This window comes from Carcharhinus amblyrhynchos, chromosome 2 (assembly GCF_965287045.1).
Source record: "Carcharhinus amblyrhynchos chromosome 2, sCarAmb.v2.hapA, whole genome shotgun sequence".
NCBI classification, from domain to species: domain Eukaryota; kingdom Metazoa; phylum Chordata; class Chondrichthyes; order Carcharhiniformes; family Carcharhinidae; genus Carcharhinus; species Carcharhinus amblyrhynchos.
In genome coordinates this window covers 112480849-112498913 of record NC_137325.1, presented here as the reverse complement: position 1 = coordinate 112498913, position 18065 = coordinate 112480849, and the positions used below count along the sequence as shown (strand labels likewise).

The 18065-nt window shown below is 42.9% G+C and overlaps 1 protein-coding gene across 1 annotated transcript in view; it reads left to right on the top strand.

The window, feature by feature from the left end:
• Positions 1-12937, top strand: part of c2h10orf67 (chromosome 2 C10orf67 homolog) — a 201626-nt gene extending 188689 nt beyond the window's left edge. Inside the window, exons 10-14 of the mRNA XM_080214695.1 lie at positions 941-1084; positions 1531-1622; positions 6242-6307; positions 6459-6546; positions 12908-12937. Of these exons, the coding sequence (XP_080070821.1) occupies positions 941-1084; positions 1531-1622; positions 6242-6307; positions 6459-6546; positions 12908-12937 (420 nt within the window). The remainder of the gene's footprint in view (positions 1-940; positions 1085-1530; positions 1623-6241; positions 6308-6458; positions 6547-12907) is intronic.
• Positions 12938-18065: the final 5128 nt, after the last annotated feature.

The window sequence follows — 18065 nt, the reverse complement described above, 5'->3', positions numbered from 1 at the left end:
ACTTTGGCAGGAAGAATAAAAAAGCATCATATTATTTTAATGAAAAAAGATTGCAGACTCTTGAGGTACAGAGAGATCTGGTGTCCTGGCACACAAATCACTCAAAGTTAGTATGCATCTACAGCAAGTGATTCAGAAGACAAATGGAATATTTTAATTTATTGCAAAGGGAATAAAATATAAAAGTAGAAGTGTTTTGCTACAGTTGTATAGGGTATTGGTGAGACCATATCAAGTATACTGTCGAGTATAGAGAGTCGAAGGGTATAAGGAGTAGGAAAGAAAGTGGATTTAAGTCCACAATCAGATCAGTCACCATCTTATTGAATGGCAGAGCAGCTTGAGGGGCTAAATGGCTTATCCCTGCTCTTAAATGAGATACTTGTTTGTTGGGAAGGCAATGACATTGTGGTATTGTTGCTTAACCAGTAATCCAAAGACCCAGGATAATGATCTGGGGATCCAGCTTTGAATCCCACCATGGCTGATGGTGACACTTTAATTCAATAAGAATTTGGAATTAAAAGTCTATTAATGGCCATGAGACCATTGTGAATTGTTGTAAAAACCCATCTGTTTCACTTAAGTCCTCAGGGCCATCCTTACCCAGTTTGACCAACATGTGAGTTGAGATCCATAGCAATGTGGTTGACTTTTGAAATGCAATCAGTTAAAGACAATTAGGGGTGGACAGCTGATGCATAGGAACACCACCATCTGCAGGTTCCACACCAAGCCTAATATTACAAAATCTTCTTTGCCATTCATACATTACAAGCAAATGGGAGAATTCCAATCCATGTTTTGTTTTGTATACTATCAATTGATCAATAGCAGCACACTGTAAAATCTTTTGTCCTGAGCTAATGACTAATTTTGTTTCTCTATCAGATTATTTCTAAATTCAATATTTCATTGTCCACTTTTTCCTTCAATACAGATGGAGGAAAAGGAACGTGCTGCTAAAGAGTTGGGAGAATCCTTAAAACAAAAGGAAACTCAATTGGAAAAACAGAAACAGATTTCTTTAAAGCAAAAAGAAGCCATGAGCACAGAGAAGGAAGTTTGCTCAGTGGTAGAAGAGGTAAAGAAACATATACTATTAATGATTTTGAAAGGAATTGCTTTGAGAATAAAGGAGAGAAATTTCCAATGTGCAATGGTGACAAGTATATTGAAAAGTGAGTTTCCATTTCTTTCACAGAAGTATGCAGAGAAAATTTCTCCTCAAAATATCTTTGTAAATCCAATAATAATATTGGTGCTTTAATGTTACTAATTTTACAATTAAATGTAAAATTACATTTAAATTACATTTAATTACATTTAAAATTAAATGTAAAATGTAAAATAAAATGTAATTTTACAATTAAATGTAAAATTACATTTAATTGTAAAATTAAATGTAAATGGTAACATTAAAACAATTAATTTTATTAATTGTTAATGTTACCATTATGGATGTAGCTTGCAAGTATTTTGAATAAATTGTTCAAAAACAATTACTTTTATTTTCGTATTTCTTCGTAGGTGGTTGTTGAATCCATAAGTAGAGATCAAGCCATTCAAGATTTACAGAAACTCAAGAAGAAAAAGGCAATTCAAGATCAACTTATAGAGAGGTAGCAAGAATGCTATGCAATGAATGCAGCTCAGTGGTATAGCACATTGAAACCTCAGCATTAAATGTTAAGGTTTTTTCACTATTTAAATCCACGTGTCAAGTAACCATTTTCAGTTATGTTGCCATGATGTGTACTGAGCAGAGATTTAAGCACAGCTTTTTTTTCTAGATTTCCGGCATCTGCCGTATTCTGCTCTTGATAAATGCTGATTTGATTTTTGTTTGATTTAAAGCTTTTCAATTTCAGGAGAACAATTGTAAAGACATGAAAAGAATGTGCAATCCCCATCATTCAAGGAAGATAATTATTTCGGTGGATGACATGTTGGTGACAAGACCTAAATTAATCCAGACTTCTTTGGAGGCAGAAGTAGGAAAACCTCTGGATGACTGTCACTCAGTATATATTTGAGGAGCATAGAAACATAGAAGAGGAGGAGGAGGCCATTTGGCCCCTCGAGCCTGCTTCACCATTCATCATGATCACAGCTAATCATCCAACTCAATAGCCTAATCCTGCTTTCTCCCCATAACCTTTGGTCCCATTCGCCCCACGTGCTGTATCTCACTGTCTCTTGAACACATTCAATGTTTTTGCATCAACTACTTTCTGTAAAAATGAATTCCACAGGCTCACCACTTTTTGGGTGAAGAAATGTCTCCTCATCTCCATCCTAAATGACCTACCCCGAATCTTCAAACTGTGACTCCTGGTTCTGGACTCACCCACCATCGGGATGACCATCGGTAGCAAGATCTATTTTTCACTTACATAGCTTATGGCCCCACAACATGTTTCCCTTTAGTAGCTGAGGTGTGCTACATAAGTCTTACATGAGGGTCTCGCTACCTTGACAAGTCTGGAAAGGCTCTCCTGTATGCTCCAGCTCATGTGTGCTACATAGTTGTAGCCTAATCTGCCTTGCATAGTAAATTAATCCAGGCTGCAGTATCAAAGCACATGTCGTTTCTGGCCCTCTCTTCTGTTTAATTCAGTCTAACTTGTTGCCATTGCCATTTACTTATTCTCTCGCCACTTCCGATAGAGGACCAGTTTTTCAGTTCAGTATCAGTTCGAGAATGTCGGGTGGAATTTTGAGCCCATATTAGCCGTCAACATAAATGGCAATGTGGACCCAAACTCTCATGAGAGTTGAAAAACAAGATTCTCACCGGTGAGATCTCATTCCCCAACTTTCTGCACCCCCTCGCCCACGATGTGAGAAAGAAATCTCATTTTACTACATCATCATATCACTAACAAGCAGCCCCATCAGCACTTCCACTGTCATTTAATTTGCCAGCACAACATATAGAACATAGAACATTACAGTGCAGAACAGGCCCTTCGGCCCACGATGTTGCGCCGACCAGTTACAAAACAATGACCCACTAACCTAAACCAATCCCTTCTCGTCCATAAACCTATCCACAGATCTCTTAAACGCCCCCAAACTAGGCGCATTTACAACTGCAGCAGGCAGGGCATTCCAATCCCTCACCACCCTCTGGGTAAAGAACCTACCCCTGACATCCGTCCTATAACTACCACCCCTTAATTTAAAGCCATGCCCCCTCGTGCTAGATTTCTCCATCAGAGGAAAAAGGCTATCACTGTCCACCCTATCTAAACCTCTAATCATCTTATATGTTTCAATGAGATCCCCTCTTAGCCGCCTTCTTTCCAGTGAAAACAACCCCAAATCCCTCAGCCTCTCCTCATAGGACCTCCCCTCCATACCAGGCAACATCCTGGTAAACCTCCTCTGCACCCTCTCCAAAGCCTCCACATCCTTCCTATAATGTGGGGACCAGAACTGCACACAATACTCCAAGTGCGGCCGCACCAGAGTTGTGTACAGTTGCAACATGACGCTGCGACTCCTAAATTCAATCCCCCTACCAATAAACGCCAAGACACCGTATGCCTTCTTAACAACCTTATCTACTTGACTCCCAACTTTCAGGGATCTATGTACACATACACCTAGATCCCTCTGCTCATCCACACTATGAGTCCTCCCATTAGCCCTATACTCGACACATCTGTTATTCCTACCAAAGTGAATTACCTCACACTCCTCCGCATTAAACTCCATCCGCCACCTCTCGGCCCAGCTCTGCAACCTGTCTAAGTCTTCCTGCAAACTATGACACCCTTCATCACTATCTACCACACCTCCGACTTTGGTGTCATCAGCAAACTTACTAATCCACCCAACTATACCCTCATCCAGATCATTAATAAAACATATGACAATTTTACAAAAATGTGAACCTGAACAACCTCACCTCTAAAAGGAATATTGGAGATCAGCACAAAGGTTATCATTAGGGAGTCCAGTGGAGAAGGGGCACCAGGGAGAACGTGAGGGACCCAGTGAAGTTACTCTCAGGAATGGGGGACAGTGGGTAGGTTTGGGGAGGTCAGGTTGAATCTCAGTGCTTATAATGGGGGGGGGAGGGTTTATTGCTTGCAGCTTTCGAGGGCTTTCATATTGTGATCCTTTTGGTCTCCAAGGGGTCTAGCTCTTGGTGTTGACTTTGCACATCTTAGGTTGCCCTTGCTGTTTTCTCAGAAGGATTGTCTTTCTGGAGTGGCAGCTGGAAGTGGGTGGGAGTTGAAAAATCCATAGTGTCACACAGGGGGCACCTGCGAAGCCCCAAGGTGAGATTTGGTAACACACCCATATTGGATGGGTAATGTGGAGTCTCTGACATGGGGTGATGATTTGCTCCATGAGGGCAAGTAGACCCTGACACAGAAGGGGCAAAGAGCCAAGTCACATTTATCCCCCCACCTTCAAGCTGCAAGATACAGCTTTAGGGCATGAGCTGTGGAAGTGCACTGCCAATGGCCCTGGCATCCAGGCTATCAGGGATGTTGTCATGGGTGGCAGGCTGTTCAGGATGAAAGGCTTGAAGGACTCAATACCCATGAGACCGGGATGAATATAGATTAAAGTTAAGGATCAAGTTTAGTGCAATTTAGAGTCTTGAAATTAGCCAAAGGAGGAAGCCATATCCCTCACCCTTCCTTGACAAGTCAATTATACCCATTAAGTCAGTCTTGTAATGCATGATTCCACCACTGATTGGTGCCCATTAGTTAGCCCTTTGCCATTAATAGGTCCACTCAATGGGCAATCAAGGGGGTCAGTCGACCTGACTGCCTCACCCCCTATACTGCAGCTGTATTCATGATCAGGTGTCCCTAGAGTAGGAGCATGCAGTTTCGACAGGCACCATCGAGACCTTCCATGCCCATTGGGCACCGCAGGAACAGGGTGCCTTATCGGCTCTTTTGATCACCTTTTGGTTTAATGTTTTAACTTTCATTTGTGATTTTTTTTGTTTTGGGCATTTCCTCTTTAAGGAGCTGCCCCTTTTATTTTGATCCTCAGGTTATTTAATTTAGTTTAATTATTTAACTCAAAAGAATTGGGAGCTGAGCCCCCCCCCCTCCTCTCTCCCCATCCCACCCCCCCTCTCCCCACCCCCACTCTCTCCCCACCACCCCCCCTTCTCCCCACCTCCCCCCCGCCTCATCACCTCTTAGTTTGATGATTTAAGTTTTGTTTGTGATTTGTTTTTGGTTCGGGTGGTTCTCCTTTAAGGAGCTGCCCCTTTTACTTTGTCCCTCCGTTTATTTAATGTAGTTTGATTGTTTTTGGGAGCTAAGGCCACAGGTATTGAACTCTATGGTTCGTTTTCTCCTCTTGATAAGGGAGAGGTGACACAGGCTTAGCCACCAATATAAGGGGCAAAGACAATGGAGCTCAGGAGGCAGCCCTGCATTGAAAAGTGTTGTGGCTGTATTTCCCGAGCCCCCGAGGAAGTCAGCACACAGTTCAATTCGATGTACATATGTGTCCTCAATCCTCACTCTTGAGGGGTTCTGCAGGCCATTACGGAAGATGCCCATTTGTCATGCAAAGTTGAGAGTGGCACACGTCAGGACATGGCCATTGTGTGAGACAGTAAGGGAGTGAAGCCATTGGAAAGGCACTCACTTAGGGGAATGGGCGTGGATGGATGCCCTATGTCTTTATAGGGCAATGGTCAAGGTATTGAAAAGACTCCTCACTCTGACAGATCAGCACATGCGCAGTGGCCCACTCAGCACTATGCTCCTGGTCTCTCCAGTGAGAATAGGCCCCATGCCTAATTTTCAATGTGGATCTCACTAGGGCACTCTGTGTTGCTCAGAGTGTGGGAGATTTATTTTGAAAATCTTGCTAAATAATCAGCAGGAGCTATTTCAGTTTTCATATGAATTCAGCACTTAGAATTTTTTATGCGAATTGCCCCCCTGAACTCCCAGTACTTAACAAACGTCTTTTGAAAACAATACCTGCTGAATATGAAGCACTGTTTTTTTGCTGTCTCTTTCATCATAATTAAATAACTCAAAAATAGTTATGTGCCAAAAACCTGTGCCTTCATTTGCAACTGGGATTCTCTGGTGCCACTGACAGTGAATGGAGTTTTGGCTGGAATGCCAAATTCTCCGTTCTCACTTGCAGTGAGGTGGACACGGACAAGATCAGAAAATCCCACCCACAGCTTTGAATAGATTTATTTTTCATTCATTAATTAAGTATGTTTGTTTTTTAGCCTTCATAAACAGTTGGATCGAACAAATCGAATGTGGGAAAAGAAATTTGCTATAATGAAACAGAGGTATAATTAATGAAGTTCATGAACAAAATAATTTATTTTCCTTGGCATTATGTTAATGCTTCAGTTAATTATTGTTGCAGTGAATTGTTAAATTGACTTTTATCCCCTTTGCCACACAATTTTGTTCTAAAACAAATCTGTAAACTTTCAGTTACCATGCAATAAAGGATGAGATGTATCTGAGATGCTCTTTGCAACGACAAACACCAATCCTCCACTGTGCTTTTGCACGTTACATGGTAAGTACCTATTAATGAAATCTGCAATTGTAGAAATATGCACCCATTAATTTCAGAATCTTTTTATAATTTCCAATTGACATAAAAGTATTTGTTAACCAATAGATAATGGCAGGAAGAAATTGAAGTGTTAATAAATGTTGAATTTCATGATGGTAATTTGTAATTGAACTATCTGTGCAATGCCTAGTTGAAAGGCCAAAACCATTGCTGCCGGACACTTTGAAGATTGACAGAAATAGTGTAGAAGATAATTCAATTAGAAAGTTAGGTGATGCCAAGCTTGAGACTTTTAAAGTGAGGAGCTCCAAAACCTTGGCATTCTGAGAAACAATAGCTAAGAATAGGAAAGGAAGTAGGATAGAAAATAGGGATCTGTGTCTTGAATGCAATGTTGGGTATGCAGGAAAGAGCCAATGCATGCAAGATATTGTACTTTGAACTTAGGTAGGACATAGGGGAATCTTGAAGGGGAAATGTTCTTACAGGTATTTATAAAATAAAAAGTTGGAAAGTTTGATGGCTAAAGGTGTGAGAATGATGGCCTAACAGGCACTTAGTTTTTCTTTTATGCTGCCCATGGAGATAGAATCATGTGTATAGTTTGGAAGAATGGCATTTAACCCATAATACCTGATTCCTTTGCTGAAACAATGTAAAAACCAATCTCAGTCTGCTGCTCCTTCCCTCCCCTTGTCTTGTCCAAATAACGAAATGATTTTCCTTTTAAAATTGCACTTTCCTTGTGGTAAGTCATTCCAGCCTCCAGAAATCCTCAAGTGTATATATTTAAACGGAAAAGTGCTGAAGGTGAGGATGCACCGTGAGATTTAGAATTTCAAGTAAATAATTGCCTGAAAGTGCAATTTAAAAAAGTAGAATTTGGGGTTTTATTAATACGAGCAGTGTCCAAGAGTAACTATTTTTCAGAAAATATTGGCTAGGACATAGAAGTACAATATGCAGTTCTGGGCACCCCAGTGGAACTCCTTATCTTTTTTCATTTTGTTCTTTTTTTCTACAATCTGCCAGCTTTTAAATGTCCTGTATAAAGAAGTTTCTCCTATCCTCTCTTATTCTTTACATAATAATTTTAAATTGCTGACCAAAGGAAATAAACTTACCCTCATTTACTCCAAATTGCTTCAACTTTAACAAAAGTAACTGAACATGATAAGAAATAGGAGCAGGAGTAGGCCATCTAGCCCCTCAAGCCTGCCCTGCCATTCAATAAGATCATGGCTGATCTGATAGTGGTTCAGTTCCACTTACCCACCTGCTCCCCATAAGCCTTAATTCCCTTATTGGTCAGAAATCTATCTACCTGTGACTTAAACATGTTTAACGAGGTAGCGTCCACTGCTTCAATGAGCAGAGAATTCCAAAGATTCACTACCCTCTGGGTGAAGAAGTTCCTCCTCAACTATGTTCTAAATTGACTCCCCCTTATTTTGAGGCTGTGCCCTCTAGTTCTTGTTTCCTTTCTAAGTGGAAATAATCTCTCTGCTTCTACCCACTGTCTAGCCTCTTCATTATCTTATACGTCTCTATAAGGTCTCCCCTCAGCCTTCTAAACTCCAACGAGTACAGGCCCAATCTACTCAATCTCTCCTCATAAGCTAACCCCCTCATCTCTGGAATCAACCTGGTGAACCTTCTCTGTACTCCCTCCAAGGTCAATATATCCTTTCGCAAATAAAGGGACCAAAATTGCACACAGTACTCCAGTTGTGGCCTCACCAGTACCTTGTACAATTGCAGCAAGACTTCCTCAAGTCCTCAAGACCTGAAAAACACCTTAAATATTTTTTGGTTCAAAGGAAATAGTTCCAGTACCTTTGTTTCTCCTCATACTTATATTCTTTCATTCCTGCTGAATTAACACTGAATGTGCTCCATGGCACTGACACATTTCTATTATGGGGCACCCAAAGCTGTACACAATAATCTAACTGATGTCAAACCAATTTGTTTACTCCTCAGCTGCAGCCCATTTACAGTATTAAATGTCTGTACATCAAATGTATATGCCAATTACTTGTAATATTCTTATCAAGCATTGACAACTGTCTGAGGTCAAACCAGGTCACAACCTTGTTGTCACACTTTATCCATCATCAAGACTGCCTACGAATGCTTCCATAACACCCCCAACTCTGCCCCACCTTAGCTTATCTGCTACTGGAACCCTCATCTGTGCTCTTGTTAGTATTAAATTTGACTATTTCAACACGTTTCTGGCCAGCATCCACCTTACATAAGCTTGACCTCATCCAAAACAGAGGTGTCGATATTTTAATCTCAATAAGTCCCATTCATCCCAACATGCCTATGTTCCCTGACATTAATTGCCTTGCAGTCTGATACACCTTAACTTTAAAATTCTCATCCTTGTTTTCAAATCTTCATTATCACATTCCTCACCTTCTCTGTAACATCCTCCAGCTCTACAAAACTCCAAGATCTTTATATGCCTCTAATTCTGCATTTCCCCAATTACAATTGCTTCACCACTGGCTGCCACACTTCCAGCGCTTCCAACTGTTTAGGCCGCACACTCTTGGATTTCCTTCCTATTACAGCTCTCTTAACTCTCCCTCCTTCTTCAAGGTTCTTCTTAAAATCAATTTTGGTCATCTGCTCAAATAAATCTTTAAACTATATAGCTCAATGCCAAATTCTGTTTTTTTAAATCATACTTATGTCACGCCTTAGACTATTTTACCACATAAGGTGCTATATAAATGCAAGATTTCTCTGGTTTCTGGGATAAACTATTTCTATTCCTTCCCCAGTGTGAGCAACATTCATTTACCCTAACTGTTTTGTTTCCTGAACTTTCAATCCATGATGCCACATTTTCTTTTTGTAGCTTACGCCTGAGTTTTCTAATTAATCTATTGAAACATATAATTGAAGCTAAGTATAAAAAGTATCAATTTCCTTCACCATCCAACTGACAGTTCTTCAGAAACAAGTTTTCACAGTTTAATTTCACATTATAAGGAATTATATTAACGCAATTCACTTGGCACTGCCAAATCAGGCCTGAATTCGGAGGGGGCAGCAGCCCACATCAGATGAAGACCAGAGGGATGAAGAGGAAGCGGCAGAAGAAGGAGGTCTTTTGCAGCAAGAGATATGAGGGATCAGTTCAACTGCGTAGTGACTCTGGAGACTGACTTGTTTCCTGACCTAGAAACTTAGACGAAGACAATATTATCACTGGACTAGTACTCCAGAAACCCAGGGTAATGTTCTGGGGACCTGGGTTCAAATACCATCCTGGCAGCTGGTGAAATTTGAATTCAATAAAAACCTGCAATTAAAAAGTCTAATGATGAACAATGAAACCATTGTTTTTTGATGTAAAACCCATCTGGTTCACTAATGTCCGTTAGGGAAGGAAATCTGGTTCAGCCAGCAATGCCCACATGCCATGAATAAACAAAAATTAAACCCTCTGTATTGGCCGTTATTTGTCACTCCCTAGATAGAAACTATTAACTTCTACTGACATTGCAGACTCAGAAGCTTCTATTAAGCCACGTTACAAATCAAAGTGTCAATTCCTAACACATTAGCTTTCTCAATCATCAGCTAATTTCTTACAGGGTTTTCTAACTGTAGAATTCCTATAAGGTGCTCTCGGCAAAGATGCTAGAGGTTTATAGTGTTTCATGTTAACATCTTTGAGGTTAGGCTCGGCTGCTTCTGGATGCTCATGCCTTTGAGGACCTGGCTGCAGACTGCTGAATCTCAACTGCTACCAATGTATTTTTCCCCAGTTTACCTTCAGTCACCATGGTGGGTATTGGTTAAGAGAGCAGGAAAGGGACTGACATTTGTGGAGGTAGGTAGGGTTCTTGATTGGTAAGGGGAATCAAAAATTACGGGAAAAGGCAGAGAATGGGATTGAGAAAATTATCAGACGTGATTGAATGGCAGAGCAGACTCAATGAAGCGAATGACCTAATTCTGCTCCTACGTCTTATGGTCTTATGAACTTTCAATCCAACAATCTGTTCAAGGTGGACACCAGTCATTCTAGAATGGAACCTAAAACCTGTACATCAGTATTTGAATTTTTGCCGCAGTGCATAAACTGGTGACATTGGCTTCTTTTGTGAGTGTGACTGCAATATTTTTGTAATTGGCCACTCAAGGTAAATTGCCAAGTACTGTTACCATGTGAGATGACACTACTCAGGCTATAGATGCACTCCTTCATATTTCAAACGCAGGCCTGGATTTTACAAGCCTGTGACTGTCTAGTTATATGGTTGGTGGCAAGGCTGCCCACTATTCTCATAGAATCATAGAATCCCCACAGTGCAGATAAGGCCCATCAAATCTGTACCGACTTTCTGATGGAGAATCTTAATAGGCCCTCTCCCTCACCCTATCCCTGTAACCCCTCACATTTACCATGGCTAATCCATCTAACCTACACATCTTGGGATACTAAGGGATAATTTAACATGACCAATCCACCTAATCTGCAGATTCTTGGATTGTGGGAGGAAACCAGAGGACCCGGAGAAAACCATTCAGACGTGGGGGGAATGTGCAAACTCCACACAGTTACCCAAAGCCGGAATTGAATCTGGATTCTTGGAGCTATGAGGTAGCAGTGCTAACCACTGTGCCATCGTGTCACCTTCCTCAGCAATGTAACATTGGGAACGGCATTAATATTTCCTTTAAGGAGGATCCTCTGCCTCTATCTTAGGAGGAGGTCTTTCCTTACAGAGCTTTTGACCAATCGGATGATGAACAGCTCTCTATTCCCATCAGCGCCAGTTGGGAGTGGTGATGACTGCTGGGACTACAGGTAATCTTGACAAAGAAGGGCACACAGATTAAGGTTAAGTACATGGTGCAGCTGATAGGCCCTGGCAGTGGATGGGGTTCTAGTTTCAGAGGCCAGTGGGAGATTAAAGGGAGAGAATGATCTTCATGGGGGATACTGCTGATAGGCACAGGTGACCACAAACGTTGTCGCCAACTTTGCCTGACACCAGCCAGCGCAGCTAAAGTTGCCGGGCTTCCCAAATGACATGGCCAAGATAAAGCATGTGTAAGAATGGTGGGACAGGACAGAGCCCTCAAGAGGCCATTAAGTGGCTATGGGCCATTCATACAGTGCCCCTCCAGTCCCCTCCCATTAAATTTTGAAACAGATCAGGGTCTGACAGGTAGGTCGTGGGCAGGCTATGTGCTAGACTTTAGAAAATGTTCCACCTTCACATTTACCAACCAGGGAAGTGTAAAATCCAGCCCATAAGTGGGGAGACACCTCAGCAATACCTTTGAGGTATCTTCTTCAGAAAGCACTTGCTGCTGAAAGACATCTAAAGGACCCAGCGAAGGGGTGTCGAGATGGTACTGAAGGGATGGGCATTACACAATCTTCAGAATATTGAATTTGTGAAGCATGTTGAATATTTATTGAAGTGACTTGAGGCATTTCAGGTAATATGTCAACATACTGGTCAGATAATCTGCCAGCCCTGCTCATTGTGTTTCCAGGGAACTAATATCTCAGGCTTTTTATTCTATTTGAATGAAAGCTATTTTGTCTAGTACTCTTCCCCTTGTCTTCAATTTTGCAGCTGGGATGCTGTCAGGACCCATAGTCTTTGCTGTGGCCAGTACACTCAACTGTCCTTTAATGTCTTTTTGAGGCTACTAGGGATGGGAAATAAATATTGCAAAGGAATCTACATTTGAAAATTGAGTATGTATGTTTTTGAGGCAGAGTCTAAATAGAGGCAGATGTGGAAATGAAAGAGAAGCAGGAAAGGTAAGCACTGAAATAAAATTGAATTTCCCAGTCCCTCAGGAAATTTGGAGCAAACTGAGATTGGGAAATCAAAATTAATCTTTATTGAAAGATATAAAAGGACACTGGTGTGCCATAGAAAACTTGCAAGTATGTCGCACTCTGCTGCAGATTTTAAACAATGAGTGCCACAGGAGCCTGAGAAAGATTGAGAAAAAATCCCAGAACTGAGAACTGATAATGTGGACCTGAGGAGAGTAGGGGAGGGGGAACCGGGAATGTGGCAGACCCTGAGTGGGAATGCAGCAGTGTGGAGAGCAGAAGGAACTTAAAGGCATTAGCAACAAACTTTAAGAAGAAAAGTTCTTGACTTTTCTTTGTTGTTGCAAAATGGGTGGAAGTAGTTTGTTTGGTGTTGTTAGAACCATTGAATCTCTACAATGCAGAAGGAGGTCATTCGGCCCATCGAGCCTACACTGAATCACCGAAAGAACATCTTGCCCAGGCCTACCTGGAGGGCATGCCAATCTAGGGGCTTCAGAGAACACTTCTTCTACATTTCTTCTTCTTCTTCAGGAGCTGTCTGAGGTAACCAAGATTCACTAAGAAACTGGTCACTGAATTCTACCACTTCAATTGTTGACTGCATCTCAGTCATAAACATCTGATGACCCAAGTACTGACCTCTGTAATACACCACTCAACACATCCATTTCATCTGATACCATAACTTTCATGATCCTCTTCTATCTTTTGTAAACTTTATAAAACAGATCGTTATACAGAACCACATTCAATCCTGGAGGTCACATGAGGCCACAGGATGTCAACATATGGGTCTCTTCCTGCCCTGGTGCAATTTTTCCATGTTTGGCCAGATGCCAGTGTCAAGTGGAAGATCCAGCAACTTTCACTACTTGGACTGCTGCCGGCAAATGTGGGAGAAACCTACTTCATGGGTCCCTAGGCCTATCAGAGGACCCACCCCAAGGTCTCTCTCCATCCCATCCCAGGTTTCTCCTTCCCCACCCTGGCCTCTCACTGTGCACCCTCCTTGCCAGGGCTTGCTGGCCTAGTCCCATCAAACTAACCCCCACCTGACCCACAAACCCTCACATACCTCCCCATCCATCCCCACCATTGGTTGTTGTTGAGGGGATGGATGTTATCCCAGTATTGGCCCTCTCATTAATTCCTCCTGGATAAAAAGGCTCCGTGCATCCACCAGCCTAGTAAGTTGCTATTTACTCAACTTTGCATTTTACTCTGATCCATTGAATTTCAGTTGTATGTTGCAAACCTCTCTGGCAACCATAGTAAATGTAAGTAAATGTGATGTTTATGAGCAATCGGTTCAATGGAAAAGAAGTGGGTGTGCTGTAGAATTGTTTACCTCATTGAAGCATGCTATGTTACTGAAAAGGTTGGGAACCAGAGTTCTCGAACAGAACAGACAAGCTGAAGAAGACTCAAGAAGAGACTAGATCTAGAAGCTGAGATTTGTTTCATTATTATTCATTCACGGGTTGTGGTATTGCTAGATATAGTACAAAGTCTGACAACACCAGGTTTAAGTCCAACCGATTTATTTGATAGTAAACTCACTAGCTTTCGGGTTAGCCCCTTCGTCGGGTGAATGGAGAGTTCTGGCCTCAGACAGAGCATATAAAGCACAGACAGTTTACAGATTACTGATTAGAATGCAAATCTTTACACCTAACCTGCTGTTCAAGTCTTAAAGTGGCTAACAATGTGAGTGGAAGGAGCACTAATCACAGGTTAAAGAGATGTGTATTGTCTCCAGACAGTACAGTAAGTGAGGTTTTGCAAACCCAGGCAAGTCATGGGGGTTACAGATAGTGTGACATGAACCCAAGATCCCTGTTGAGACAGTCCTCATGTGTGCGGAACTTGGCTATCAGTCTCTGCTCAGCGACTCTGCGCTGTCGTGTGTCGTGAAGACCGCCTTGGAGAATGCTTACCCGAAGGTCAGAGGCTGAATGCCCATGACCACTGAAGTGTTCGCCAACAGAAAGGGAACAGTCTTGCCTGGTGATTGTCAAGCAATGTTCATCTGTTGTCGTAGCGTCTCCCCAATGTACCATGCTTCGGGACATCCTTTCTTGCAACATATCAGGTAGACGATGTTGACCGAGTTGCAAGAGTATTTACTGTGTACCTGGTGGATGGTATTCTCACGTGTGATGATGGTATCCATGTCGATGATCTGGCATGTCTTGCAGAGGTTGCTGTGGTAGGGTTGTGTGGTATTGTGGTCACTGTTCTCCTGAAGGCTGGGTAGTTTGCTGCGAACAATGGTCTGTTTGAGGTTGCGTGGTTGTCTGAAGGCAAGGGGGGTGTGGGGATGGCCCTGGCGAGATGTTCGTCTTCATCAATGATATGTTGAAGACTCCGGAGAAGATGTCGTAGCTTCTCCGCTCCAGGGAAGTACTGGACGACGAAGGGTACTCTGTCCATTGTGTCCTGTGCTTGTCTTCTGAGGAGATCGGTGCGGTTTTTCGCTGTGGCACTTCGGAACTGTCGATCTATGAGTCGAGCGCCATATCCTGTTCTTATGAGGGCATCTTTCAGCGTCTGGAGGTGTCTGTCACGATCCTCCTCATCTGAGCAAATCCTGTGTATACGGAGGGCTTATCCATAGGGGATGGCTTCTTTAACATGTTTAGGGTGGAAGCTGGAGAAGTGGAGCATTGAGAGATTGTCTGTGGGCTTGCGGTACAGTGAGGTGCTGAGGTGACCGTCCTTGATGGAGATGCGTGTGTCCGAGAATGCAACTGATTCTGGGGAATAGTCCATGGTGAGTCTGATGGTGGGGTGGAATTTGTTGATATCATCATATAGTTGTTTCAGTGATTGTTCACCATGAGGCCAAAGGAAGAAAATGTCATCGATGTATCTAGTGTATCACATCGGTTGAAGATTCTGTGCAGTGAAGAAGTCTTGTTCGAACCTGTGCATGAAGATGTTGGCATATTGAGGTGCAAATTTGGTCCCCATGGCTGTTCCGTGTGTCTGGGTGAAAAACTGATTGTTGAAGGTGAAGACATTGTGGTCCAGGATAAAGCAGATGAGTTGTAAAATTGCATCTGGAAACTGGCAGTTGTCAGCACTGAGTACTGAGGCAGTCGCAGCAATGCCATCGTTGTGGGGCATGTTAGTGTAGAGGGCCGAGACATCCATTGTGACGAGGAGTGTCCCTGGTTCAACTGCTCCATGTGTGCTGAGTTTCTGTAGGAAGTCCGTAGTGTCGCGACAAAAGCTGGGGGTTCTTTGTACAATGGGTTTCAGGATGCCCTCGACGTAGCCAGAGAGGTTCTCACACAGAGTCCCATTGCCCAATACGATGGGACAACCAGGTGTGTTTGCCTTGTGTATCTTTGGGAGGCAGTAGAGATCTCCGATGCGAGGAGTACGTGGAATGAGAGCATTGATCAGATCAGATTGTTGAGTTGACGAGTGTGTTCTTTGGTTGGATCTGTGGGTAACTGTCTGTAGCGTTCCTCATTGTTTAGTTGTCGGTACACTTCTTTACAGTAATCCGTTCTGTTCAGTATGACGATGGCCCCTCCTTTGTCTGCTGGTTTGATGACAATGTTGCAGTTTGTCTTGAGAGCGTGGATGGCATTGCATTGTGCTCGGATGACGTTCGGGGCTGTCTTGTGAGTGTGGCTGATGAACCTGGTGTTAACGCACCTCCTGATGGTTTGGGCATACAAGTCCAGTCGAGGGCAGCAGCCTTCTGGAGGAGTCCAATTGGACTCTTTCCTCTTAGGTTGTTGCACTGCGGATCTCTCTGTCGGCTGTTCTGGCTCATTGGCTGTCTCATTGTGTTCGCTGTTGGCCTCTTGGGGTTTGTGGAAAAACTCACGCAGCCTCATTCGCCTGATGAATTCCTCCATGTCTGCTGCGAGACCGATGGGGTCCATTTTGGTGGTGAGGCAGAAATTGAGCCCTCGGCTGAGAACTTCGATTTCATCTGGTTGAAGTGTGTAGACCGACAAGTTGACAATAGACCTCCCTGCAGCAGTGCTGTTTTCTACTGTGGTGCCAGGGGAGGCTTGGTTGTTGCTGGCGGTGATGCCAAGTTTTTCAAGTTTCCTGTTCTTGGTGAGCATGTAGGTGGTGTGGTTTCTTTGTCTCATCTGCTTGGCAGAGTTTCGCAGTTGGTCTACATCCTGAGCGCAAGTTGAGAATATGTATTCCATTTTAGTTTCCAGGGTGCGGCGTTTGCTGTAAAGCTGGTGTATGAGGTGGTTGAGGAGTGTGAGAGAGGTGCGACGGCAAAGTCTCTCAGTGTAGTCTATGTTATAGGTTGCCCTGAGTGGGTTTGTGATCTGTAGTCCTTTTGGTATCTTGTCTGCTTTCTTGCATTCTGTAAAAACTTGATGTCTGTGTCGATATGCGCAATCTTCTTGGAGATCCTCTCCACTTGGATCCGGCAGTTTGCGGTGTTGATAGTAGTCATGATGTGGATATGCCGGCGTTGGACTGGGGTAAACACAGTAAAAAGTCTGACAACACCAGGTTTCAGTCCAACCGATTTATTTGATAGTAAACTCACTGGCTTTCGGGTTAGCCCCTTCGTCAGGTGAATGGAGAGTTCTGGCCTCAGACAGAGCATATAAAGCACAGACAGTTTACAGATTACTGATTAGAATGCAAATCTTTACACCTAACCTGCTGTTCAAGACTTTAAGTGGCTAACAATGTGAGTGGAAGGAGCACTGATCACAGGTTAAAGAGATGTGTATTGTCTCCAGACAGTACAGTAAGTGAGGTTTTGCAAACCCAGGCAAGTCACGGGAGTTACAGATAGTGTGACATAAACCCAAGATCCCTGTTGAGACCGTCCTCATGTGTGCGGAACTTTGCTATCAGTCTCTGCTCAGCGACTCTGCGCTGTCGTGTGTCGTGAAGACCGCCTTGGAGAATGCTTACCCGAAGGTCAGAGGCTGAATGCCCATGACCACTGAAGTGTTCGCCAACAGGAAGGGAACAGTCTTGCCTGGTGATTGTCGAGCGATGTTCATTCATCCGTTGTCGTAGCGTCTGCATGGTCTCCCTAATGTACCATGCTTCGGGACATCCTTTCTTGCAATGTATCAGGTAGACAATGTTGACCAAGTTGCAAGAGTATTTACCGTGTACCTGGTGGATGGTATTCTCACGTGTGATGATGGTTTCATTGTTAGCCACTTTAAGACTTGAACAGCAGGTTAGGTGTAAAGATTCGCATTCTAATCAGTAATCTGTAAACTGTCTGTGCTTTATATGCTCTGTCTGAGGCCAGAACCCTCCATTCACCTGACAAAGGGGCTAACCCGAAAGCTAGTGAGTTTACTATCAAATAAATCGGTTGGACTGAAACCTGGTGTTGTCAGACTTTTTACTGTGTTTACCCCAGTCCAACGCCGGCATATCCACATCATGATTGCTAGATATGCCAGCATTTATTGTCCATTCCTAATTGTCTTTGAGAAGGTGGTAATGACCAATCAAAGTAAATCTGCCCAGTTTGAATTTAAACAAAAGCTTGGCAGTTTAATGTTCCCTGATGCATCCTCTATGGCAATGCCTCTATCAATCATAGTTCACTTGCCAACCAATCAGTACTCTCTTCTCATGCAGTATAAATAATTGTTCCTTTTAGAATTAGTGTTCTTGCAAATATGTCCTGATGAGTGCAAGACAAAAAGCTTCAATGGCAATTATT